Genomic DNA, 22,296 nt, shown 5'->3' with positions numbered 1-22,296 from the left:
TTAGCATCAGCAGAGGATTGCGGTCGCGTGAGTTATAGTTGCCTACAGTAACTATAACGGGGGAATTTCATTGGTTTTTTATCAGTAAAATGTCCAGCTAACTATAACATGTGTGAAACCTATGGTTTTTTCAGTGAATATATATATATATATATATATATATACACACACATATATATATACACACACACACATTACCTACTGGCGGTCGCCAGTAGGTAGTTATAGTTAGGACCCTGTTTCCATAGGAAAACCGCAACATTCTATTTGGAATAACTTTTGCGCCGGTCGACGAATCCTCGCGAAATTTTCAAAACTAATGGGGCGCTACGCTCCGCTCCTACCCTGAAAGTCTCGGGGGGATTCGTCAAGTGGGGGCTGAGAAAAAAGGGGGGTTTCAAAACGTGTTTTTCCCATGCATTTTTCCATAGGACCTTTAGACACAGCTACAGCCCGAACGGCTGAACAGAGTTACTTGAAATTTGGCAGAGAGGTAGTCTACAGGTCAATGAAGTGCCTTTTGTAGGTCTGGTGTAAATCTGTTCAGTAGTTCCTGAGAAAATAGCCTTTAAATCAATATATATATCTGTGGCAGCTTACGGTGCGCTTACGGTAAGCTTACCGTACGCGTACGGTGACGTGCGCGATTCTGATTGGCTGTTAGATCTTAGTAAACATTCGAATCGGTCGAAACCAGGAAGCGGCGGCCGCCATTTTCTCTCTCGCACTCTTAGGGGCGGGGAGGAAAAACAAAGGTGGAAAACATGTAAAGGAGCATGTTAGACAGCTCCTAACCACCTAGCATTGAATAAGGCGCCCCACAAGACCCCCCCAAGGCAAAAAAATCAATTTTATTTTTTTTCGAAAAAACGCCGATTACGCTTACCGTACGCGTACGGTAAAAATTAATTATAAAAAAAATCCACATTCACCCCTCCCCCGTGTGCAAAAGGTGCCCGCCGGGCACCTTTTGTGCATGCCATATAATTCAAAGGAACAATTAATAGATTAAGTTTCTCAACGAAGCGCATAATATGTCCTCCGTGTGCGGACGATGCGCGAAGCGCATCGTGCGTACATGGCCCATCCAGCGTAACGTAGCGCACCGCGTGCCCACCGTGCGTGCACGGCACTAACTGCGTAAAGTGGGCGCGCGGTGCGCAAAGCGCACCGCGTGCACACTGTGCGCGCACGGTGCGCGAAGCGCACCATGCGCGCACGGAACGAACTGCGTTAAGTGGGCGCGCACGCCACGAACGGCGTAAAGTAACTTAGCATTTAAAAAACCGTACAAATTCACTGAAAAAAACCATAGGTTTCACACACGTTATAGTTAGGAATTAGCATTTAAAAAACCTTGCAAATTCAGTGAAAAAACCATAGGTTTCACACACGTTATAGTTAGCTGGACATTTTACTCGTAAAAAACCATTGAAATTCCCCCGTTATAGTTAGTGCAGGCAACTATAACTCACGCGACCGCAATCCTCTGCTGATGACATATGTGTCTTTATGAAAAAAAAATATTTGTAATATATGTATAGCTAAAATTTAATGGAAGAAGACATGGGCAAATAAGTGTCTAAATACAGTATTAGCATCAGCAGAGGATTGCGGTCGCGTGAGTTATAGTTGCCTGCACTAACTATAACGGGGGAATTTCAATGGTTTTTTTACGAGTAAAATGTCCAGCTAACTATAACGTGTGTGAAACCTATGGTTTTTTCACTGAATATATATATATATTCACTTAAAAAACCATAGGTTTCACACGTTATAGTTAGCTGGGCATTTCCCTCGTAAAAAAACAATGAAATTCCCCGTTATAGTTAGTGCAGGCAACTATAACTCACGCGACCGCAATCCGCTGCTGATGACGTCAGATATTACATCACTGTATTTAGACACTTATTTACCCATGTCTTCTTCCATTCATCTTTAGCTATACATATATTTAATTTTTTTTTTTCAGAAAGACACATATGTCATCAGTGATGTAATATCTGACGTCATCAGTAGCGGATTGCGGTCGCGTGAGTTATAGTTGCCTGCACTAACTATAACGGGGAATTTCATTGGTTTTTTACGAGGGAAATGCCCAGCTAACTATAACATATGTGAAACCTATGGTTTTTTAAGTGAATATACATATACACACACACATATATATATATATATATATACACACATATATATATATACACACACACATATATATATACACACACATATATATATATACACACACACATATATATAAATTCACTGAAAAAACCATAGGTTTCACACATGTTATAGTTAGCTGGACATTTTACTGATAAAAAACCAATGAAATTCCCCCGTTATAGTTACTGTAGGCAACTATAACTCACGCGACCGCAATCCTCTGCTGATGCTAATACTGTATTTAGACACTTATTTGCCCATGTCTTCTTCCATTAAATTTTAGCTATACATATATTACAAATATTTTTTTTTCATAGACACATATGTCATCAGCAGAGGATTACGGTCGCGTGAGTTATAGTTGCCTACAGTAACTATAACGGGGGAATTTCATTGGTTTTTTATCAGTAAAATGTCCAGCTAACTATAACATGTGTGAAACCTATGGTTTTTTCAGTGAATTTGCAAGGTTTTTTAAATGCTAATTCCTAACTATAACGTGTGTGAAACCTATGGTTTTTTCAGTGAATTTGTACGTTTTTTTAAATGCTAAGTTACTTTACGCCATTTGTGGCGTGCGCGCCCACTTAACGCAGTTCGTTCCGTGCGCGCACCGTGCGCGCACAGTGAGCACGCGGTGCGCTTCGCGCACCGCGTGCCCACGTTACGCTAGATGGGCCATGAACGCAGGATGCGCTTCGCGCACCGTGCGCACATGGAGGACATATGATGAGCATCGTTGTGACAGGTAAAATATATGTTTTGCATTTAATGTTAGAAGCCATGCACAAATGGTGCCCTGCGGGCACCATTTGCACACGGGGTAGGGAGAATGTGGATTTTTTTTTTGGTTTTATTATTTATTACCGAACGCGTACGGTAATCGTAATCGGCTAAATTTTCGAAAAAATTAAAATTGCCTTTTTTCATTTGGGGGATCGTTGGGGACACCCTCGACATGGCTAGGTGCTTGGGAGCTGTCTAAACAGCCCCTTTATATGTTTTTGCACTTTGAATTTCATCCCCCTGTCAGATTGCGAGTGAGAAAATGGCGGCCGCCGCTTCCTGGTTTCGACCGATTCGAATGTTTACTAAGATCTAAGAGCCAATCAGAATCGCGCTCGCGCACGTCACCGTACGCGTACGGTAAGCGCACCGTAAGCGCACCGTAAGCTGGCTCAGATATATATATTGATTTAAAGGCTATTTTCTCAGAATCTACTGAACAGATTTACACCAAACCTCCAAAAGGCACTTCCTTGACCTGAGGACTACCTTTCTGCCAAATTTCAAGTAATTCTGTTCAGCCGTTCGGGCTGTAGCTGTGTCTAAAGGTCCTATGGAAAAATGCATGGGAAAAACGCGTTTTGGGACCCCCCTTTTATCTCAGCCCCCGCTTGACGAATCCCCCCCGAGACTTTCAGGGTAGGAGCGGAGCGTAGCGCCCCACCTATTTTGAAAAATTCGCGAGGATTCGTCAACCGGCGCCAAAGTTATTCAAAATAGAATGTTGCGGATTTCCTATGGAAACGTGGTCCTAACTATAACTACCTACTGGCGACCGCCAGTAGGTAATATACACACATATATATATATATATATATACACATATATAAATAAAGAATCTTTGAAATATCCCACGAAGTCAGTGCCTGTTCTTATCGAAGAAAAGCAGGATTGGACAAAATACATATATATATATATATATATATATATATATATCCATATATATATACACATATATATATACACACACACACACATATATATATATATATATACACACATCTCTCTCCACACAAAAGATTTCTCCACCAGAAGTAAAGAGACCAGAGGGACACAGCGGGGAGCCAGGAAGATTAGTTTATTCAACAGCGACGGAATGACTGGTTTCGGCTGGCGTGCCTTAATCATATGCCCATACCGGTTACTGACACCACTCGTTTTTCAACTGATCCATCTCATTTCCATTGGCGGAAACCCAGCTCAGCCGATTCGTGTCTGTCAACACATGATCACAGCCTTCATCAGCAGACTGCAAATCCCAGGAAGCACCATCTTGGCTAACGGGGTAAGTGTTTGTTGTCGACTGTTTAAAACCCAAAGTGAGTGCTGGCAAATGTGACAACGAAAATCGGTGCAGTTTAAAATGTCCCGGTAACGATGCTGAACTCCCTCTTCTTCCTGGCCCCCACACGTCTCACCGCATTTCCAAAGTCCTGTGAAGCCGGAGATTCGACTACAATGAGTTGACCTCACCATGAAATCACTGACAGCAGCTTTTCACTGTCCTTGGATGCGGGTGCCAAAGCGTATCCAATCCCTTGGAGCCAAGAAGCCGTGAAGCAGGTAATTATGGTTGAAACCTAGTTGCCATAGGAAGTGCATTTTTGTTTTGCTATTAACTTTGGCGCCTATTTGACAAACCTTCACAAAATTTTCAAAACTAGTTTGCCACTAACTTCAGCTGCAGTCTGGAAGGTTTTGGGGAGATTCATCGAGTGGGGGCACAAAAAGGGGGTGGTGCCCCAAAACAAAATTTCCCATTAAATTTCCCATAGGGATTTTAGACATGACTACAGCCCGAACCGCGGGAACGAAATTAAACTAAGTTTGCCAGAAAGCTAGATCTTGGTCAAGAAAGAGTTTTTTTTTTTGTAATTTGGTGAAAAACTTCAGTAGTATTGGTGTTCTTATACAAAAAAGATTTATGTATATCTAGATACGCAGATTCACGCACCAACAGCAATGCTGTGATTGGCTAGCCACGACCTAAATGAAAAGTTGCATCTGCCATTTTGTGAACGGGGACATTAAGAGGGGAAAGGGGGGGGGGGGTAGGAGAGAGTCTTAAGGTAGAAATAGGAAATAAGGGGTCAGGACAGAGGTACGCTGACCCCATGGGAATGATGGAAGGGTCTGTAAAGGACCCCTCATGGGGAAGAAATTGTGGGGAAACTATTTTATTTTGCACACAAGAGGATCCATGAAACTTCCGCGGTGCTCCCCACGGCCCACCATAGGAATCTGCAATGGATCTGCAGATCCGCATTACAAAAAATAAAAAATACTCCTACTCCCACAACCACTCCACATCAATGCAGCCCCTCACATACCCACACAGCCAGCCTCACACACCCAGAGGTCCAGAGAACCACTCAAAGACCCATGCAACCACTCCCACACCTGTACAGCCTATCGCACACCCATGCAGAGAACCACAAAACCACTCACGCCCCCACTCAGACCCACACAGCCAGTCTCACATACCCAGTTCACACATCCATACAGCCACTCCCACTCCGAAACCCAGGGAACCACTCAAACCCCCACGCAGAGGCACTGACGCCCCCACTCACACGCCCACTCACACACCTACACAATCTCTCACAGACCTACACAATAACTCACAGACCTACACAATCCCTCACAGACCTACACAATCACTCACAGACCTACACAATCACTCACAGACCTACACAATCACTCACAGACCCACACACACTGACCCACACACACACACCCACCCACCCACGTTACAGGGATGTTATAGTTGGGAAATAGCAATACAAAACCGAACAAATCCACTCGAAAAACCAAAGGTTACAGGGACCCAAGTTTTTTTTAAATTCTATTTTCTTACTATAATGTCCCTGTAACCTTTGGTTTTATGGAGTGAACTTGTACGTTTTTTTAATGCTATTTCCGAACTAGAAGGTTAAGAAATAGAATTTTACGCAGAAAATCATAGACATTCAGCAGATCTTCTCAAGAAACTATAACTCGTGCCCTAAGGTAACTATCAATCGTGCCTTAGCTATTCACTTCTAATTACTCCACATATTACATCACTCATGACACCTTCTATAAGATCCATAATATCACTGTGACGGTGCGAGACCAACCAACTAGAACACCTAAATTTCTAGGTTTTTGTGTCTGTAAAGTCTGAACTTGACTATAACATCCCTGTAACCTTTCTTTATTTAGTGTGTATATATGTATGGCAAACAAATTGCAATAAAGATAATTTGGCACATACATGTTGGAATCCGGGGTGGGTGGTGTGTGTGTCTGGGGGCGGGTGGTGTGTGTGTGTGTGTGTGTGTAATGGAGGTTGGTGGTGTGTGTGATACGTTACTTACCCAGTAAGCATCTATTCTTGGCAAGTATAATGTAGATGCACATGCTTTGCACAAGCCCGCCATCTAGTGTTGGGCTCCGATGAATACAAGCTGTTTTTCTTCGAAGAAGTCTTCACGAGGCTATGCAACGCCTCTCTTTCGTATCAATGCGCATGGGCATCGACCCCATCTTTAGATTGTTTTGTAGCAAACGGGTAAGAATGGAGTTAGAAGTGGTGTACAATGTGATGACCATGCAAGTATTGTAAATAAATATTAACTACCAACCACACATGCATCAGGGGAGGAGGGAGGGCGCATGTGAATCTACAGCACTACATTCCAAGAACATATGCTTACTGGGTAAGTAACAATCCCTGTGGATGTAGATACACATGCTCTGCATAGACTGCAAAGCATTCCCTCTCCTAAAGCAGTGGTAATCCTGTGGGGGTTGGAGTTATTTGAAAGAGTACTTAGTACAGCCTGTCCAGCATTGGACTGTTGTTGTGCTGCTACATCCACACAATGTTTAGTAAAAGTATGGGGGTAGTCCAAGTTGGCTCTTTACATATTTTAGCAATTAGAATATTCTGTAAAAATGCAATAGATGCACCAACGTTCCAAGTGGAGTGGGCTTTAGGGGTAACTGGTAGTTGTCATTTAACTTTAGCATAACATGTTTGGATGCACTTGACTGCCCATCTAGCAATTCAATTTTTTGAAATTGGTCTTATTGTGTGTGGAGGTGAGAAGGCAACAAAGAGTTGCTTTGTTTTTCTGAAACAGAGTTGGGTTTGGAAAGAACACAGGCAATTCAATAGATCCGTTTGTACCTGCCCATCAAATGGATTACAAGATTTGGTTTGACAGTAAATAACAAACCTTTTCCATTTGGCCGCGTATCATTTCCCAGTAGTTTGTTTACGTGCCTCCTTAAAAACGCCCATACAAGTTTGTGGAAAGCTAAAGGTACCAACACAGACTTCAGGAGCCATATTTCAAGGTTCATCTCTTTGGGTTTGGGATGTCTTATTACTCCATGTTTTTTTGGGGGAAGGTCCAGGTGGAGAGGAAGCGTCTCATGTGGCACCCGAGAAAGTTCCAGTAGGGTAGTGAACCATGGTTAAAACGCCAATGTGGGTGCCACTAGTGTTAGTGAAGTTTGACGTAACTTTCTGACCACAAATTGAAGTAGTGGGAGAAGGGGAAAACATGTAAATATCCCTGACGAATTGATCCATAGGGCATGCCTTTGGATAGAGGGTGTGGGAATCTGGCTGCAAAGTCTTAGTATTTTGCGTTTTCTGGGGTTGCGAATAGGTCTATTTGAGGATACCCCCATTTGCGAAAGTATGAGAGTAGGACTCTCGGTTGAAGATCCCACTCGTGGACTTGTTGCTATATTCTGGTGAGGAGGTCTGCAACTTGATTGCTCATCCCTGGGACATGTTTCGCTAAGAGACAGATGTTGTGATGTAGAGCCAAACGCCATATCATCTGTGCTAGGCGTGATACCTGAAGAGTGTGCATGCCGCCCCCCCCTTCCCCGTTTTTTGTAAACAATACATTGTCATATTGTCCATCCGGATCAGGACAACCTTTTTCTGTAGGTGAGTTAGGAATGCTTTCAATGCTAGGTGAACAGCATGAAGCTCGGGGTAGTTGATATTGAGATTCTGGTGTTGAATATCCCACCTGTATAATTAGATGTTGCAGATGAGCTCTCCAACCTGTGAGAGGCGCATCCGCTGTCAAGATGATTTGGGGAACAGGGTCTAGAAACGGCTGCCCCATGGATAGATTTTGTATGTTCCACCAAAGCCCAGAGTGATGTGTGCAGCTGTCTATCAACCCTAGAACTTGAAGGGGACCCTGTGATTGCCTCTCACATCAATGGAATCATTCTTGCAGTGGTCTCATATGCAGTCTGGCATTTGAAACTATGGCTATACATGATGCCATCATGCCCAGCAGTCTAAGCACTATTTTGACTTGAATGTGTATTCAATTTGTTGTGCTGAAGACTGAATAATATGAATTCTGACTGAATCTGGAGTTGCCAGCGCTAGCTGCTTGTTAAAAACGTCCCCTAGATATGGCTGTATTTGTGTGGGTTATAAATGGGATTTTTGCAGATTGACTGTGAACCCTAACTGGTGTAGAAGAGTTTGGGTCTGGAGAGTATATTGACTGCATAGTTTTATGCTAGAAGCCAATCGTCTAGGTAAGGGAAGACAAGAATGCTTTCCCTTCGTAGATGCACTGCACCACTGATAGACATTTTATGAATACCCTTGGAGCTGTGGCGACTCCAAAAAGAGGTAATTTGAACCTAAGGTTTGCCTTGAAAAAGAAAACGTAGGTACTTGCAATGTGCTGGATGAATGGCTATATAGAAGTAGGTGTCCTTGACGTCTAATGTGCCCATGAAATCTCCCTGCTGAAGTAAAGGTATAACCTCCTGAAGGCTGACCACGTGAAAGTGTTCTGACCAAATCTATTGATTTAATACTCTGAGATCTAAAATGGGTCTGAGTGAGCCATCCCTTTTGGGAATAAGGAAGCATAGGGAATATACTCCTGTTCCCTGTTGTTGTATTGGAACTGGCTCTATTGCTCCTTTTGATAAAAGAGCTGCTATCTCTTGTGTTAGCAGAGGTTGGTGCTGAACAGAGAAGTTGTGTTTGCGAGGAGGAAGATTTGGAGGAGTTTTGATGAGCTCCATGCAATAACCATGTTGGACAATATCCAACACTCATTCATCAGTTGTGATGTTCTTCCATTGTGGCAGAAACAATTGTGGATGTCCCCCTACCGGTGTTAAATGTTCAGGGAGAATGTGACTAAAGTCATTGTGTCGTATTGGTGTTAATGGCTGTGCGTGTGTAATTTCCATGACCACGGCCTTTGCAATTATTTCCTATATAGGATGCTCTGTAAAACCCCCTTGAAGGTGAGGATTGGGTTTGGCCTTGTATGAAGCTGCTGATGTGTCAGTAATGGCAGACCTAGCGCCCTGTCTAAATGATGGGCGACAAAAGGAACCACGAAATGTAGTAGTTTCAATCTCCCCCATTGATTTTGCCACATCTGTCTTTTTTTTTTTCTCTCTGAGGGCTGTGTCCACTTGCGGCCCAAAAAGGTGATCTTTGTCAAATGGTAAATTTAGGATAGCCTGTTGAACCCTCTGGTTTAAAACCAGACACCCTAAGACAAACATGCTTGCAAAGTAAAATACTAGTATTGACACTTCTAGCCACAGTCTCTGCTAGGTGAAGAGCATATTTAATGTAATTATTAGAAATTAGTTTGCTTTCTGTAACTTAGTCCTGTCCTCTTTTCCTAAATCCTTGTGAGATATTTTGGAGGAGTCCCTCCATTTCATTCTAGTGCGCTTGGTCACAGCGAGCTAAAAGCTTGGCTATTTGCTATTCTCCACTTGTTTGCAGGTTGTGCCGCAACCCTTTTGCCAGAAGATTCAATTAATTTTGACTCTGTTCAGTGGAGGAGCATCTCCGGTTTGTGAATTAGTTCTTTTCCTAGCATTTGCTATCACTAAAGAATCTGGTGTTAGTTGACCTTTAATGTTTATAGGGTCTGAAGGGTCTGCTTTATACTTTCTTATCTATTCTCGGAGTGATAATGCAAGTTTTAACTGGGTCTTTAAATGCTTTATCAGCATGGTAAGAATTGTGTTCCTCTTTGACCATTACTAAGAGTCTCAAAAAGAAAATCAATGGGATCCTTGTGTAAAGGGTCCGGACGGAAGGCTGCTGATCTAGCAAATTAAATCTTGAAAGGCTGAGGCATCATCTGGTGATGAAGGCCTTGATGGGTATAGTTCAGGAGCAGTATTATCCTGTGGTTCAACATCAATCATTCCAAGAGTCTTGTGGTTGTGGAGGATCCAATAAATGATCTGCGTTTTCAATATGTGAAGGGGATTGATGTGGAGAGATGTCTTTCTCATGTGATGGAGGTAAAAAATGAGGAGGTGGAGTAACAGGTGGTGGTGGGGACATATGCAGATTTGGCTGTGCATGGCTAGTGTCTTCGTCCTTTTGTTTTTTAAGAGGGGGTGGTGAAGTGTCCAAGGCTTCTTAAAAGGACTAAGGTGTTTTTTGGAAACTAGAGTCTTTGCTGCTGGACAATGATTTCCTTTGTGTCAGGCTGTGTTCACAGTGTCTTGATTCAGACAGATTTTCGGCCATCGCCTCGAGAATTGGTTGTGGAGGCGATTTCAATCAGACGTTAAAAGTCTTGTGCCCGAAAGTAAAACATTCTGGTGCCAAAATTGATTTCAGTTTCAATGTAGGACCACTCTGTTCTGATTCAGATTTTTGTTTTGGTCCGAAGACTCCTTTGTCAGATTTTGAGGTGGAGGCTCCTGCTGAAAGCTTTTCTTTTGGTGCACAGCCCGAAGGCATTGGTTCGTAAGAGGATTTTTGGGGCCAGACATGGCTTTTATGCAGTGGCAGCCCGTGAGTAGGTTTGTCGGTGGAAACTGATTTTTTATGTTACAGGTCAGGGCAGAGGTACTCACGATCAGACATTCTTGGAAGGATTCTACCATTTCTGAGTCTTGTTCCTGTACGTGCTCTGAACTGGAACTGTGGATGGATACAGATCCTTCTTAGGCTGCAGATGCCTCCTCACCTTGATCGTGTTGCAGACCGAAGATATCTGGCGTGTCGTCAGTGTTCCTGCACTGCATCTCGACATGGCGTGCATGTCGGTCGCGAAGAGTTTTCTTCGACCGGAACTCTTTACATGCTTCGGAATTGTCTTCTCAATGATCGAACAAGAGGCATAGGTTAAAGACCAAATGTAGATCTGTATGGAGATATATGGAGCAGTACTGCAGATAGAAGCAAAACTGAGAGCGGTCCATTAGCAGCTCATTTTCTTGGTGAGCTGACAGAGTGGAAACGATGGAGTCAGGCATGGCCCGTACGCCACGAGGTTATTTGAGAACCCTGGCCCGTCGAAGATATTCAAAACATAGTATAAACTACCCAATAGAAACAATACAGTGGAATGTAGATAACTAGCTAATGGAACCGAGACTGAAAAAAGGATCTCGAACTGGAGCGAGAGAGAGTACATCCAAACCAGTCAGCAGAAAAAACAATTTGAAGATGGGGGTCGATGCCCATGGGCATGGTTACCGAAGGAGGACTGACTGAGCTTGGTGACTCAAAGAATTCTACAATGAAAAACAATTTGTAATTATCCAAGCCCAACACTAGATGGTAAACTTTAGCAAAGCATGTGCATCTACAGCCACACATGCCTTGAACATATATTTATTAATTAAACAGTGGTGGTCACTAATAGGTAGTCCTCTGTAGGTCAGAATTTCCATAGGAAGAGCGTTGTTTGACAAATCGTCACACTACTTTCCAAAGAAGGGAGGCGAGGAGTCCCCCAAATCCGTTCCCCCCCCCGATAGGAAACAAAAACAGAAAAAACATCTGAACAGAATTACACCAAGGTTGACAGAAAGCTATACCTTTACTTTCAAAGCATACTTTATAAGATTTGGTGTAAATCTGTTTAGCTGTTGGAGAAATTAAAGGTAAAAACATAGTGATCTCCACAGTTGGTACAGAGGTACTCCAACGGTATTGCAAATTACAAAATATACCTCTGTGACAGTTTTTTTTTTGTTATTTTCGTTTACCACCACTGCATTTTCGTGGTACTGCGCAATATGATTGGCTGGCTGCAACATCAGCAGCAATGTTGACCCCCCCCCCCCCCCCCCCACCTTCAGGCCTCGGTCCTTATGACAGGAGTATTTTTAAATAATAAAAAACACACACAGGGTGGGGGTACCCTGATCCTCTGGCGCTTTTGCCACCACAGCAACCCCCTAAAAAATAGTTTGTGCCACGGGATCCAATGAGGCTTTTTATAAGGTCTACAGGGAATACTGACGGACCAGGCGTGGCAATCCCGTCAACTCCTGCGGGACTGTGTACGCATTAAAAAGTGAAGCTTGCATTGTTCTGCAATACCTTGGAGTGCCGGTTGCGAACCTGAAGAAAAACTTAAAATGCATGAAAATATGGGCTGGGTGCCTGACCGTGAGGGCTAGGCCAGCAACGGGGCATTGGGCACAGGGGTCTGGCTATATGCCAAACCTTACGGCCAAATTACACAAACAACCATAGACTATGTGCGGTGGCACAATCAAAAGCTCTGCAAATATGATTAAAAACCTGCAGATATTCTCGGAAAAAAATAAAAAAAGGTTAAAGTGGCATTATAGTTAGGTATGTAATAAGATGTTGCTTTATGTTTAAAAAGCCCAATAATTAACTGAAAAGAATTCAAGGATAAAGTGACTTCATTGTTGGGTATGGTATTATCTTACTTTAGGTTATAAAAACCCCTCAATTTCACTGGAAAAAAATATATAAGTGACGTTATATTCAGTTTAGGTACTAGGATTTTAACTTGCATAAAAAAGCAAAATTTTGCGTTCACTGAAAAAAACAAAGGTTAATGTGATGCCACAGTTTCGCCTTGTAATATAAAAACAATTGTTTTAATGCAAAATACTGAAATCAACTATGTTACTGAGCATGTAATGAGTGATATGATATGTGAGGTCATAAGCAGTGGAATGGGAGAGCCCAAGTTATAGTTATTTCACTGAACTATTACAGACTAATTTCTGTGTTTTTTTGTCTATAAACATACGCTCTTAACCTAGTTCAACACCCAAGTATAACGTCACTAACCTTTGTTTTTTTATAGCAGGAAAATGTAAATGTATATATATATATATATATAAATCTAAATCGACCCCTGAAGAAGCTGAAAATCTCAAAATTAGAGTTCTCCAAGACAAAATATTTACATGTTTTACGGGTGTTCCTTATCCCAACTACACACTGTACATATCCAACCTTCAGTGTTCCATGCTCAGGTCGGTCCTTAGATAGCACTGGTTATTTTTGCCCTTTAACTTTTCCTTGAATGTATTTTGGATCACAGACTTTGCAGTGTGTTTGTATTCCTCCCGATATTCCTCCACCACCCTGATCTTAAACGTTATCTCCACTTCAATACCTAGTTTTGTATATCTACACAGGTGGGATTTCTAATGGTCCTGGCACACTGAATATATGTTCACAACCATCATGCTGCCCTTGGTACCAGAATTAGGACAACAGTGCAATCCATATGCAAAAACTAATGTGATACACTAGACAAAGTCTCACTTAGCAGACTTACAGACAATAGAAAGACCTAATGGAATGCATCAACTCCAGCCTGAGACGAAAACACACAGAATATGAATCATCTAAAATCAGGCTGGTGTTTGACAGATCAGGCTAAGAATAGAGACTCAAATGACACAAACAACTGGATGGTAAGTCATCACCCGTCACAAAGGCCAAGATTCCAATTACGGGGAAGATCACCGAACTGACCACAAGGTTGATTAAAAGTGCAGGACAACACACTTTATAAATCCATAGTAAAGAAATTGGCTTTACAAAACAAAGGCTTAAGGGACATCTTCAACTTGTACTGAACTTGAAACATCTGCTAAGATTTAGTATGGTAGTGACTGAAATGCTACATGTACTTTCCTTGGATTAAGAAAATTAATATAAGTGACCAGACTTTCTTTATTCACCAACAGAATTAGGAAAATAATATGTATGAAATATATTCTACTATGGCTGCAGTACTAAAATATTCATATCTCTAGACAGAACTGAAGAGTCCCTTCACAATAAAAATATCACTGTGCAAAATAGGCAAAATAAAGAAAAATGCTAGTAAGCCAGTAAAGATGGACATGTTGAATAGATATCTTATCCCCTTAGAAGACAAGCAAGTTTGATTACATTAGAGGCTCATCACAAATCTTGAACCAGGCTCTGGCCTGTTATACACCACAAATGAAAGGCTTCACTGTCTCACCTGTGGAGCTTTCTTCGCTAGATGTATAGGTGCCCTTACCCAGCAACAAATTCACCATTGTTGGAGAGTTGGCTACCTTCAATGGTGTCTCGCCTCTCCTGTTACTTTGATGAGGGTTCCCTCCATATCGCAGCAACAATTTTACGACCTGTAATGAAAAATGCACGGCTGAAATTCATTAGGAATATTTGCAACCCTTGCCCCACTTTGTGAGAAGACTAGAAAATAAATGATAGCATTTTAACCAAATCAGTCAAGTTTATAGGTTCAGCTTTACAAAAAAAATATATATATTTAAAACACAGTATGAACACGAATAAAACCACACAAAATTTGTTAAATCACTCTGGTTCATTCCCCCGATGAGACAAAAGGTTATGAGTAAAAACAAAAACACAGGAAATGGATACAGTAAAGCAGAAATGCAGATCTCGCATAGAAATAGAATTATTTAAAAGACATTCATGAAACCTTATGACAGGCAAGATAAAGTGCTGTGTGCCGTGCAAATGTTGTCTGGATAAGATAGACTGCTAATAAATACTTCATGAATAAATATGAAAGCTGTTTAACATGTTAACACAATGGCTATTACCATGACTAGTACAAAAGTGCAACCGTGCAAAATACAATTGGTAAAACATGCGTATCTGTACAATAAAGTAAATAGTACATGTGATTACCAAGGAACATTTTCATCCAGCAATATGCAAATGCAATTTGAATCAATAGCTGCAATTTACAGAAGTTGAAAATTAATCCAATGTCAGACTCGTACTCCAATCAGAAACATAGCTATAAAAGCTAAAAAATCCATTCGTGCCTTAAGGGCCATATTTCAAGGCCACTGTGTTTTCAGTATGAAGACCTATTAACAGATTCAATAGGTACTTGGGGACAGAATGGTCTTCCAACATCCACCAGAGTGCGATCCGGTCCACGCTGTCAAAAGCGGTCTTTAGATCAATCAAAAACAGAAAGAGTGATGCTTTCCTTAAAATACCATACTTCAAACAGATCAAATATATATATTAGTCCCAAAAATGTTTTGTGCGCCGTCCAATGGAACTGGGCATTAATTCGAGGGGTTGTCCCTGGACCGTTTTTGTGAATAGTGACTATTATAGATGTTTTCCATAAATTAGCAACCACACCTTCCCATAAAATAGCATTAAAAGCAGCTGTCATAGGGCCCAACCCACATCCTGGTTCCTTTTAAACATATCTTAGGGAACCTGATCAGGGCCTAGAGCCTTTCCCAGTTTTTGATGTTGAATAGCCTAGGCTATTTCCAATGTACTAAATACAGCATCTTTGGAGAACCTATTACAAAGAGGGACCACATTTTGTTTGTTTCTAAGCACAAACCTGTAGATTAATTGTTCTTCTTGTTAAATCGTCCTCCTTAGGCACTCAATATGAGGAAAAATGCTCCACCCACCGTGAAGAACTTTTATTGGGTACCAAGCCTGAGCAAACCCATCCTACAATTTCCCAGTACTTTTTGACATCTTTTGTGTCAAACGCATACTGCAGGGCTTTCCAAGCTTTGATGCACCGAGTCTTCTTTGTATATCGGATGAGATGTTTGCAAAATCTTTGAGCTTCCATTCATTTTTCCTTGCCCCCTAAGGTCTTTCTTCTGTATCTTAAAGTGGAAGTGACCACTTTCTTTTTTTCCGGCACATTCACTATCATACCAATCATAGTAACCGTCAAACCGACTTTCAACTACTGCCTTATGATAAAATATAACTTACTTGGTGATTGTTAGAAGTGATTTAAAAGATTCAACTGTCCCAGTTCATTGCCGTTCTCCTGTGCTTTTTTACTGAATCTGAAGAGCAGTAATCTCGCTATGTGAGAAGCACAGAATTGACAATGCGACCTGGATATAAAATGGGTCTCCTCTTGTGGTGCTTGCGAGTGTTTTTTTTTTTAAACGTACTTCACTCATACTACCCCCAATACACTTCATTTTCCAGACTGCACATAGTGTATCTTGCTATTTCACATTGTGGTGCAGATGGGGATATGTCCACTGGTGAAGAGGCAGAGGCACTAAGATCGCATAACGTGGTAGATAACCAAGTATATAATTGCCATCATCTATTTTGGACTTAACTGATGGAACACATCATACCCAGGGCAAGCAGTAACCAGTGCATGTCACTCTGCGCTAACCCGGTTTTCATCCAGGCAGCTATATGCATTTGTCCTGGCGTCATTAACCAAGCACATGTTTATGTTTATGGATTTGTAAAGCGCATAGCTGCCCTTAGGCTTCCCAGCTCTTAGAGAAACATAACAATGGTGGACTAGGACAGGATGTCTGAGATCTGGAGTTTTTTTAGGGATAGAGCAGTGTCTTGAGTTGTTTCCTGAATGTTAGTTCGTTGGTTATCATACGCATGTCCCTAGGTAGTGTGTTCCACATTTTGCGAACCAAGTGCTTAAAGGATCTTCCTCCCCATCTTGCTCTTTTTATTCTGCCCTGTTGCATGTGACTACCTTAGGGTCCTACTCGGTGTATAGTGTATGACCAACTTTTTGATTAATGCCAGACCTCTGTCATTCATGGCTCTGTGAGCAATACACAGTGCCTTGAAATTAATCCTCACCTGGACTGGAAGCCAGTGAAGTTTCCTCAGGGATGTCCTGGCTGACTGCTGTTTCGGGATTTGTACCAGGGTCCTTGCCGCGGCATTCTGCACTACCTGCAACCGGTTAATGTATTTTGGTGCGGCCAGATACATGATCAGGTTGTTCTTTTGCCCCTCCAGGAATGAACCATGTAGGCAACTTATCCTTGTGGCTGGCCAATAGTTACATGCCCTTTTACACCTAAATGGATCCGATGTCCTTGGCTACTTCGCTGCCCGCTCCTGCATAGATACTATAGGTCATTAATCCTAGCTAACGGTTACCAGTGCACACTGCAGGTTGTTTCTGTGTGGACACAACAGACACCTTACATAATCTCGCAAGGCATGTCCAGAGGCATTTTCTATGTTAATACTGATTAGATCGTTTCAAGCCAAGAGTCTATTACTGTCATCCTAGATGTGCTCCAGTGAACAATAACCAAGTTTTACCCAAAGCAGCAAATTCTACATTATAATGCAGTGAAGGTTAATGCACAAACTTGACAGTTTGTTATAGTGTCATGATTTGTTATCGAACACATTTGTCTTCTTTGGTCCTATTTGTCTACAGTGTGAGGTCATTCCTTCCGATTACACCCTCTATAAATCCTGGGGAGACGCTAAACAGCATCAACAAGGATTGCACTTCTAAGCATAACTGCTGGTTAGGTCTGTGAACTGACTGACAAGTTAATTACAATGGCTTCCAGTATCCAGTGCAGACAGTGGGTTGGTCATCTCTCATCCATGGGTATTCTCTAAAGGTAATTTGTTCTAACTTCCCCAGCATGAGCAGTCCGCAGCTGAAAAATTACTTACCTTTGGTAACACTTTCTTGTGGACACTGGATCCGATGATTTTTCACAGGGAAATCCCTCATGTGTTAGTTAGTGGTGTCATGCGCCCTCCTTATCCTACTGGACCTTACGGCAGCCTTTGATACCCTATCTCCCTCAGTCCTGTTATCTCGTCTGAGGGAGATTGGGGTTAATGGAGCAGCTTTGTGCTTATTGACCTCTTTTCTTGGTCAAAGAGAGCAAAGAGTGAAGTTGGGGGAGTTCCTATCTCCATCCCTGTCTGTGCAATGTGGGGTCCCTCAGGGGTCAGCTTTAAGCCCGACCCTTTTTAACATATATGTGACCCCCCTTGCCAGACTTATAAGATCTTTTGGGATGGAGGTAGTCTCCTATGCAGATGACACACAGATCCTCGTCTCTCTCTCCCAGTCAGTTATGTCAACTGCCTCCAACTTTAGATCTTGCATGGAGGCTGTAGGACAATGGCTGATTCACAACTCACTGAAACTGAATGGGGAGAAGACGGAGGTGATGGTGTTTGGCGGAAAGGAAGAAGTCTGGTCACATGATTGGTGGCCTGATTCATTGGGAATGTGCCCTGACCCCACCTCGTCGGCCAAAAATCTAGGCGTTTTGATCGACCCTACCCTTAACATGTGTCAACAAGTTAATAGAACGGTCTCTACCTGCTGGGGCATTATATACAGATTGAGAAAAATCAGACACTATCTCTCACAACAGGCAAGGAAACAAGTGGCTGTTGCTCTTATCGGTTCTCGGCTGGACTACTGCAATGCGCTTTATGCGGGACTTAATAGAAGTCTGCTGCAGCGCTTGCAAGTAGCCCAGAACGCAGCAGCTAGGTTTGTCCTTGATTTGCCTAGGTATGCCTCGGCTACCTCTGCCAGAAAATTGTTACACTGGCTGCCTATAGAGGATCGCATACTCTTTAAGACCATGTGTATGACCTACAGGGCTCTGGCTAGGGGTAGCTCTTCTGGTGTGGGTGCTATTCTGTCCCATTATAGCCCCTCCAGGAACTTGCGTTCCTCTAATAAACTTCTCCTACTGGTTCCCCGTATCCGGAAAGTGAGATGGGGAGGCAAAGCCTTTTCCTTTCTGGCACCTAAGTGGTGGAATGATCTCCCACTCGAACTTAGGTCTCTTCCCACTTTACAGCTTTTCAGAACTGCCTTGAAAACCCATCTTTTTGTTAAGTCATACTTGTAGTGGTGTTTTGTTTTCTGGTTTTGATCTGTTTGGTAGGCGCCTTGATGCCTTCGGGTTTTAGTTGCGCACTATAAATTTATTTCATTCATTCATTCATGTGGCTCCTTGTCGGGTCAGTCCTGGCCCAGATGTGACATCAGGATCCCTACATAAAAGGCCACATAATGCACTGGTGTCAGTTTCTTTCTGCTATCCATTCACATGACTGGACAAAGCCACTGTATCCAGATTGTGCTGGTGTGCTAAGCTCTAAATTGGAACCTTATCATAGACTGATGGGGTTCATTCCACAGAACAGTGAGGGGTGGGTTTGTGAGGAATCAGCAGTTAGATAGAGTATTCTCCACAAAGAGTATTACTGAAGTAATTTGTTTTTTCTTCTGATAAAGTGTGACCTCTGTGGAAGCCGCCAATTCCTCACCTTGTGAATAACTATCAAAGCAGTACCTCGTCAGGTAGCAAGTTTGTGGAATGGCACAGACCAGGAAATCCTGTAGAACAGGCAAAATGCTCTTCCCTGCTCTAGACTTCTTGATTGGTCTGGTCAGCCACAGCACAGAGGAACCTCTCCCGGCCTTCCAGATGAGCAGCAGCAGTTTGAGCTCAGTCCTTTGCTCAGCGCTTTACCCTCATGCCTGCTTGTCCCCTTTCCTTTGCCTTCCAGTTGCTCACTCTTCCTCCCAGCCCTCTACGCTCTCTTCTAGGCCTTTTTATTTGCTTCCTAATTAGCCATTTGTTCTTCTGCTCTTTTTCTTTCTCTCTGTGCCCTTTACTTTGACTTTTTGTTTCTTTTCTCTCATTTCTCTTTGCTTTCTGTCCCCCTGCCTCACTGCTGCCCCCCCTCAACCCCCTCGCCACGCTCCTTTCCCTGTTGCCGACCGGTTTGTTCTGGTCCCTGCAAAGCCCCTGTCCTCCCGGACTGCCCCACCCACCTCCCAGGGCTACTTTAGGGAGGCCGCTGTCTACCAAAGACAAGCCCGTCTGCGCCTGGACCACACCCAGGTCCCCTGGATCTCCAGCCTGCCACCTGTACTCAGTCGACCAGATTCGGAGCCTTAAGCCGAAGACACCAGCTGCAGCATCGCCTCACCGTGCTCCATGCAAGGACCCTTTCACCTACCTCAACTGCTGCTTCTCCTGCAACATAAGAACTTTCACGACCACCACCCAACCATACACCACAGATTCACTGTGCACTACTCAACGTCAGATAGCTCTGCAGACATCACAGAAATCTGGGACACTATATCCGCCTTTGTCTCAGATGTAATGTTAATCACTGAAACCTGGCTCACCCCGCATCAGCATCCAATATCGCCGCCGCTACACTGTCCGGATACAAGATAATCCACCACGACCGCAACAAACACGGCGGAAGCATTGCCTATCATCCACAAGGAATCCCTCAACTGCACCACCTCAGATGACAACACTGCACCTACCATGGAACACCTCAACGTACATATCAAATTAGTCGCCAAAACCACCATCAGAGGACTCCTCGCCTACAGACCTCATGGCCTCACCCCAGCTTTGAGGTGAGCACGAATCGCACAAAGGAACTCTTCAGCATCATCAGAGAAATCTCCTGGTCGCCCACCACTGAGAACATGATCCACCCCTCCCAAACCCTCTGCGACACTCTAATCAGACTATTTTCACTGCAAGATATTAGACATCTGCAGCAACTTCAACCCACCATCCTCAACTACCGCTGTACCCAAACCAACGACTCCCAACTCCCATCAGATCTCTGACTGGAAGCAACTCTCTATCAAAGACACCATCTCCATCATGAACTCCATGCACTCCGGAACCTCCTCTGACCCCTACCCACACCACATCTACAACTTAGGAAAATAAGTAATCAGAGGCAACCTCACAGATCTCCTCAACACATCCATCACCACAGCCACCGAGGTCAAGCACCTCCTTAAGAAACCAACCCCAAAGAACTTAAAAACTACAGCCCCATCCCGCTCCAAAGTCTTGGAAAAAGCCATCAACTGACGGGTCACGGACGACCTGGAGGAAAACAACCCTACCCATCCCAACCAGGCTTATGGCCCAACCACAGCACAGAGACCGCCCTGATCAGAGCAACGGACGACAGAGGCCTCCTCGGCCTTGGTGAAACAGGCACCCTCATCCTGCTCGCCTTATCCGCAGCCTTCGACATAGTCTCCCACCACACCATTGTGACCAGACTCCACCACATCGGCACTCAGGGCAACACACTAGACTGGATCACCTCCTTCCTCTTCGGCCAAACACACAGGACCCATCTACCACCCCTCTCCTCTGCACCCAAAGACCTCAAATGTGGCGTCACCCAAGGCTCCTCCCTCGGCTCCACCCTCTTTAACACCTTCATGATGCCACTGGTAGACCTCGCCCAAATCCATGGACTCAACATAGTCTCTTACGCTAACGACACCCAGCTCTTCCCATTCCTCACAGAAGATGCCGAAACCACAAGAGTGGATCTCCAAAACACTATGACGGACATCGCCAGCTGCTTGAAACATCACTGACAAAACAGAGGTCATCATCTTTGGGAACAAGTCCATCCTCTAGGACGACAACTGGTGGCCGTTCTCACAAGGCCCTCGCCCACCCCCACAGCCCACCCACGCAACCTCGGAACTATCCTTGACACCCACTTGTCCATTTAGCAACAGATCGATGCAGTCTACTCTGCCTGCTTCCGCATGCTCTACAAGATCTTCTGATGGATCTTTGTCTCAACCAGGAAGACTGGTCACCCAAGCCCTCATCTCCAGCCACCTGGACTACGGCAAAGCACTCTACGCTGGAACCACCAAACAGTTCCTGAAACGCCTCCAAACCATCCAGAACTCGGTGGCAAGACTCGTCCTCTACCTCCTCAGAAGAACCAACATCACCCCTCATCTCAGAGCTCTCCACTAGCTCTCCGTTTGGCCTCTTCAAACTCCTCACGCACTTCTACAAAGCCCTCCACAAATCTGGACCCTTCTACATCAACAACCGGCTGACATTCCACCAACCGGCCAGGGAGCTCTGATCCCCACCCTCGCCTTGGCCCACAGCTCCAGCATCCTTCGCAGCCGCGGTGGAGGTTATTTCTTTTCCTACCTCGCCCCCAAGTCCTGGAACGACCTTCCCTCCACCTGTGCACCTCCCCATCTCTGAAGTACTTCAGGAAGCAACTCAAGACTTGGCTTTTCGACCACCATCGCTCTCCGACTGAGACACCAACTACCACTCAGCATCTGGAGACTCCTGGGGTGACAAGCTGTGCTCTACAAGACCCACTGATTGACTAGACCTCACTTTCCAGGCTCTGGTGCTTTGTGAACTGACCCCCCCCCCCCAAGCAGCAGCCTCGCAAGTGTCCAAGAAGAC

At 43.7% G+C, this 22,296-nt stretch overlaps 1 protein-coding gene across 3 annotated transcripts in view; it reads right to left on the bottom strand.

Moving 5' to 3' along the window:
* The window catches only part of ANKRD11 (ankyrin repeat domain 11), a 1,275,279-nt gene that overhangs the window by 129,194 nt on the left and 1,123,789 nt on the right, over window positions 1–22,296 (bottom strand). For all 3 annotated transcript variants that reach the window (XM_085639477.1, XM_085639476.1, XM_085639475.1), the window contains one exon: window positions 14,238–14,385. In XM_085639477.1, coding sequence (XP_085495603.1) covers window positions 14,238–14,385 — 148 coding nt within the window. The remainder of the gene's footprint in view (window positions 1–14,237; window positions 14,386–22,296) is intronic.

Source organism: Triturus cristatus, chromosome 12 (assembly GCF_964204655.1).
Source record: "Triturus cristatus chromosome 12, aTriCri1.1, whole genome shotgun sequence".
NCBI classification, from domain to species: Eukaryota; Metazoa; Chordata; class Amphibia; order Caudata; family Salamandridae; genus Triturus; species Triturus cristatus.
Note: the sequence above shows the minus strand (reverse complement) of the source record. Positions and strands in the feature narration are given on the sequence as shown.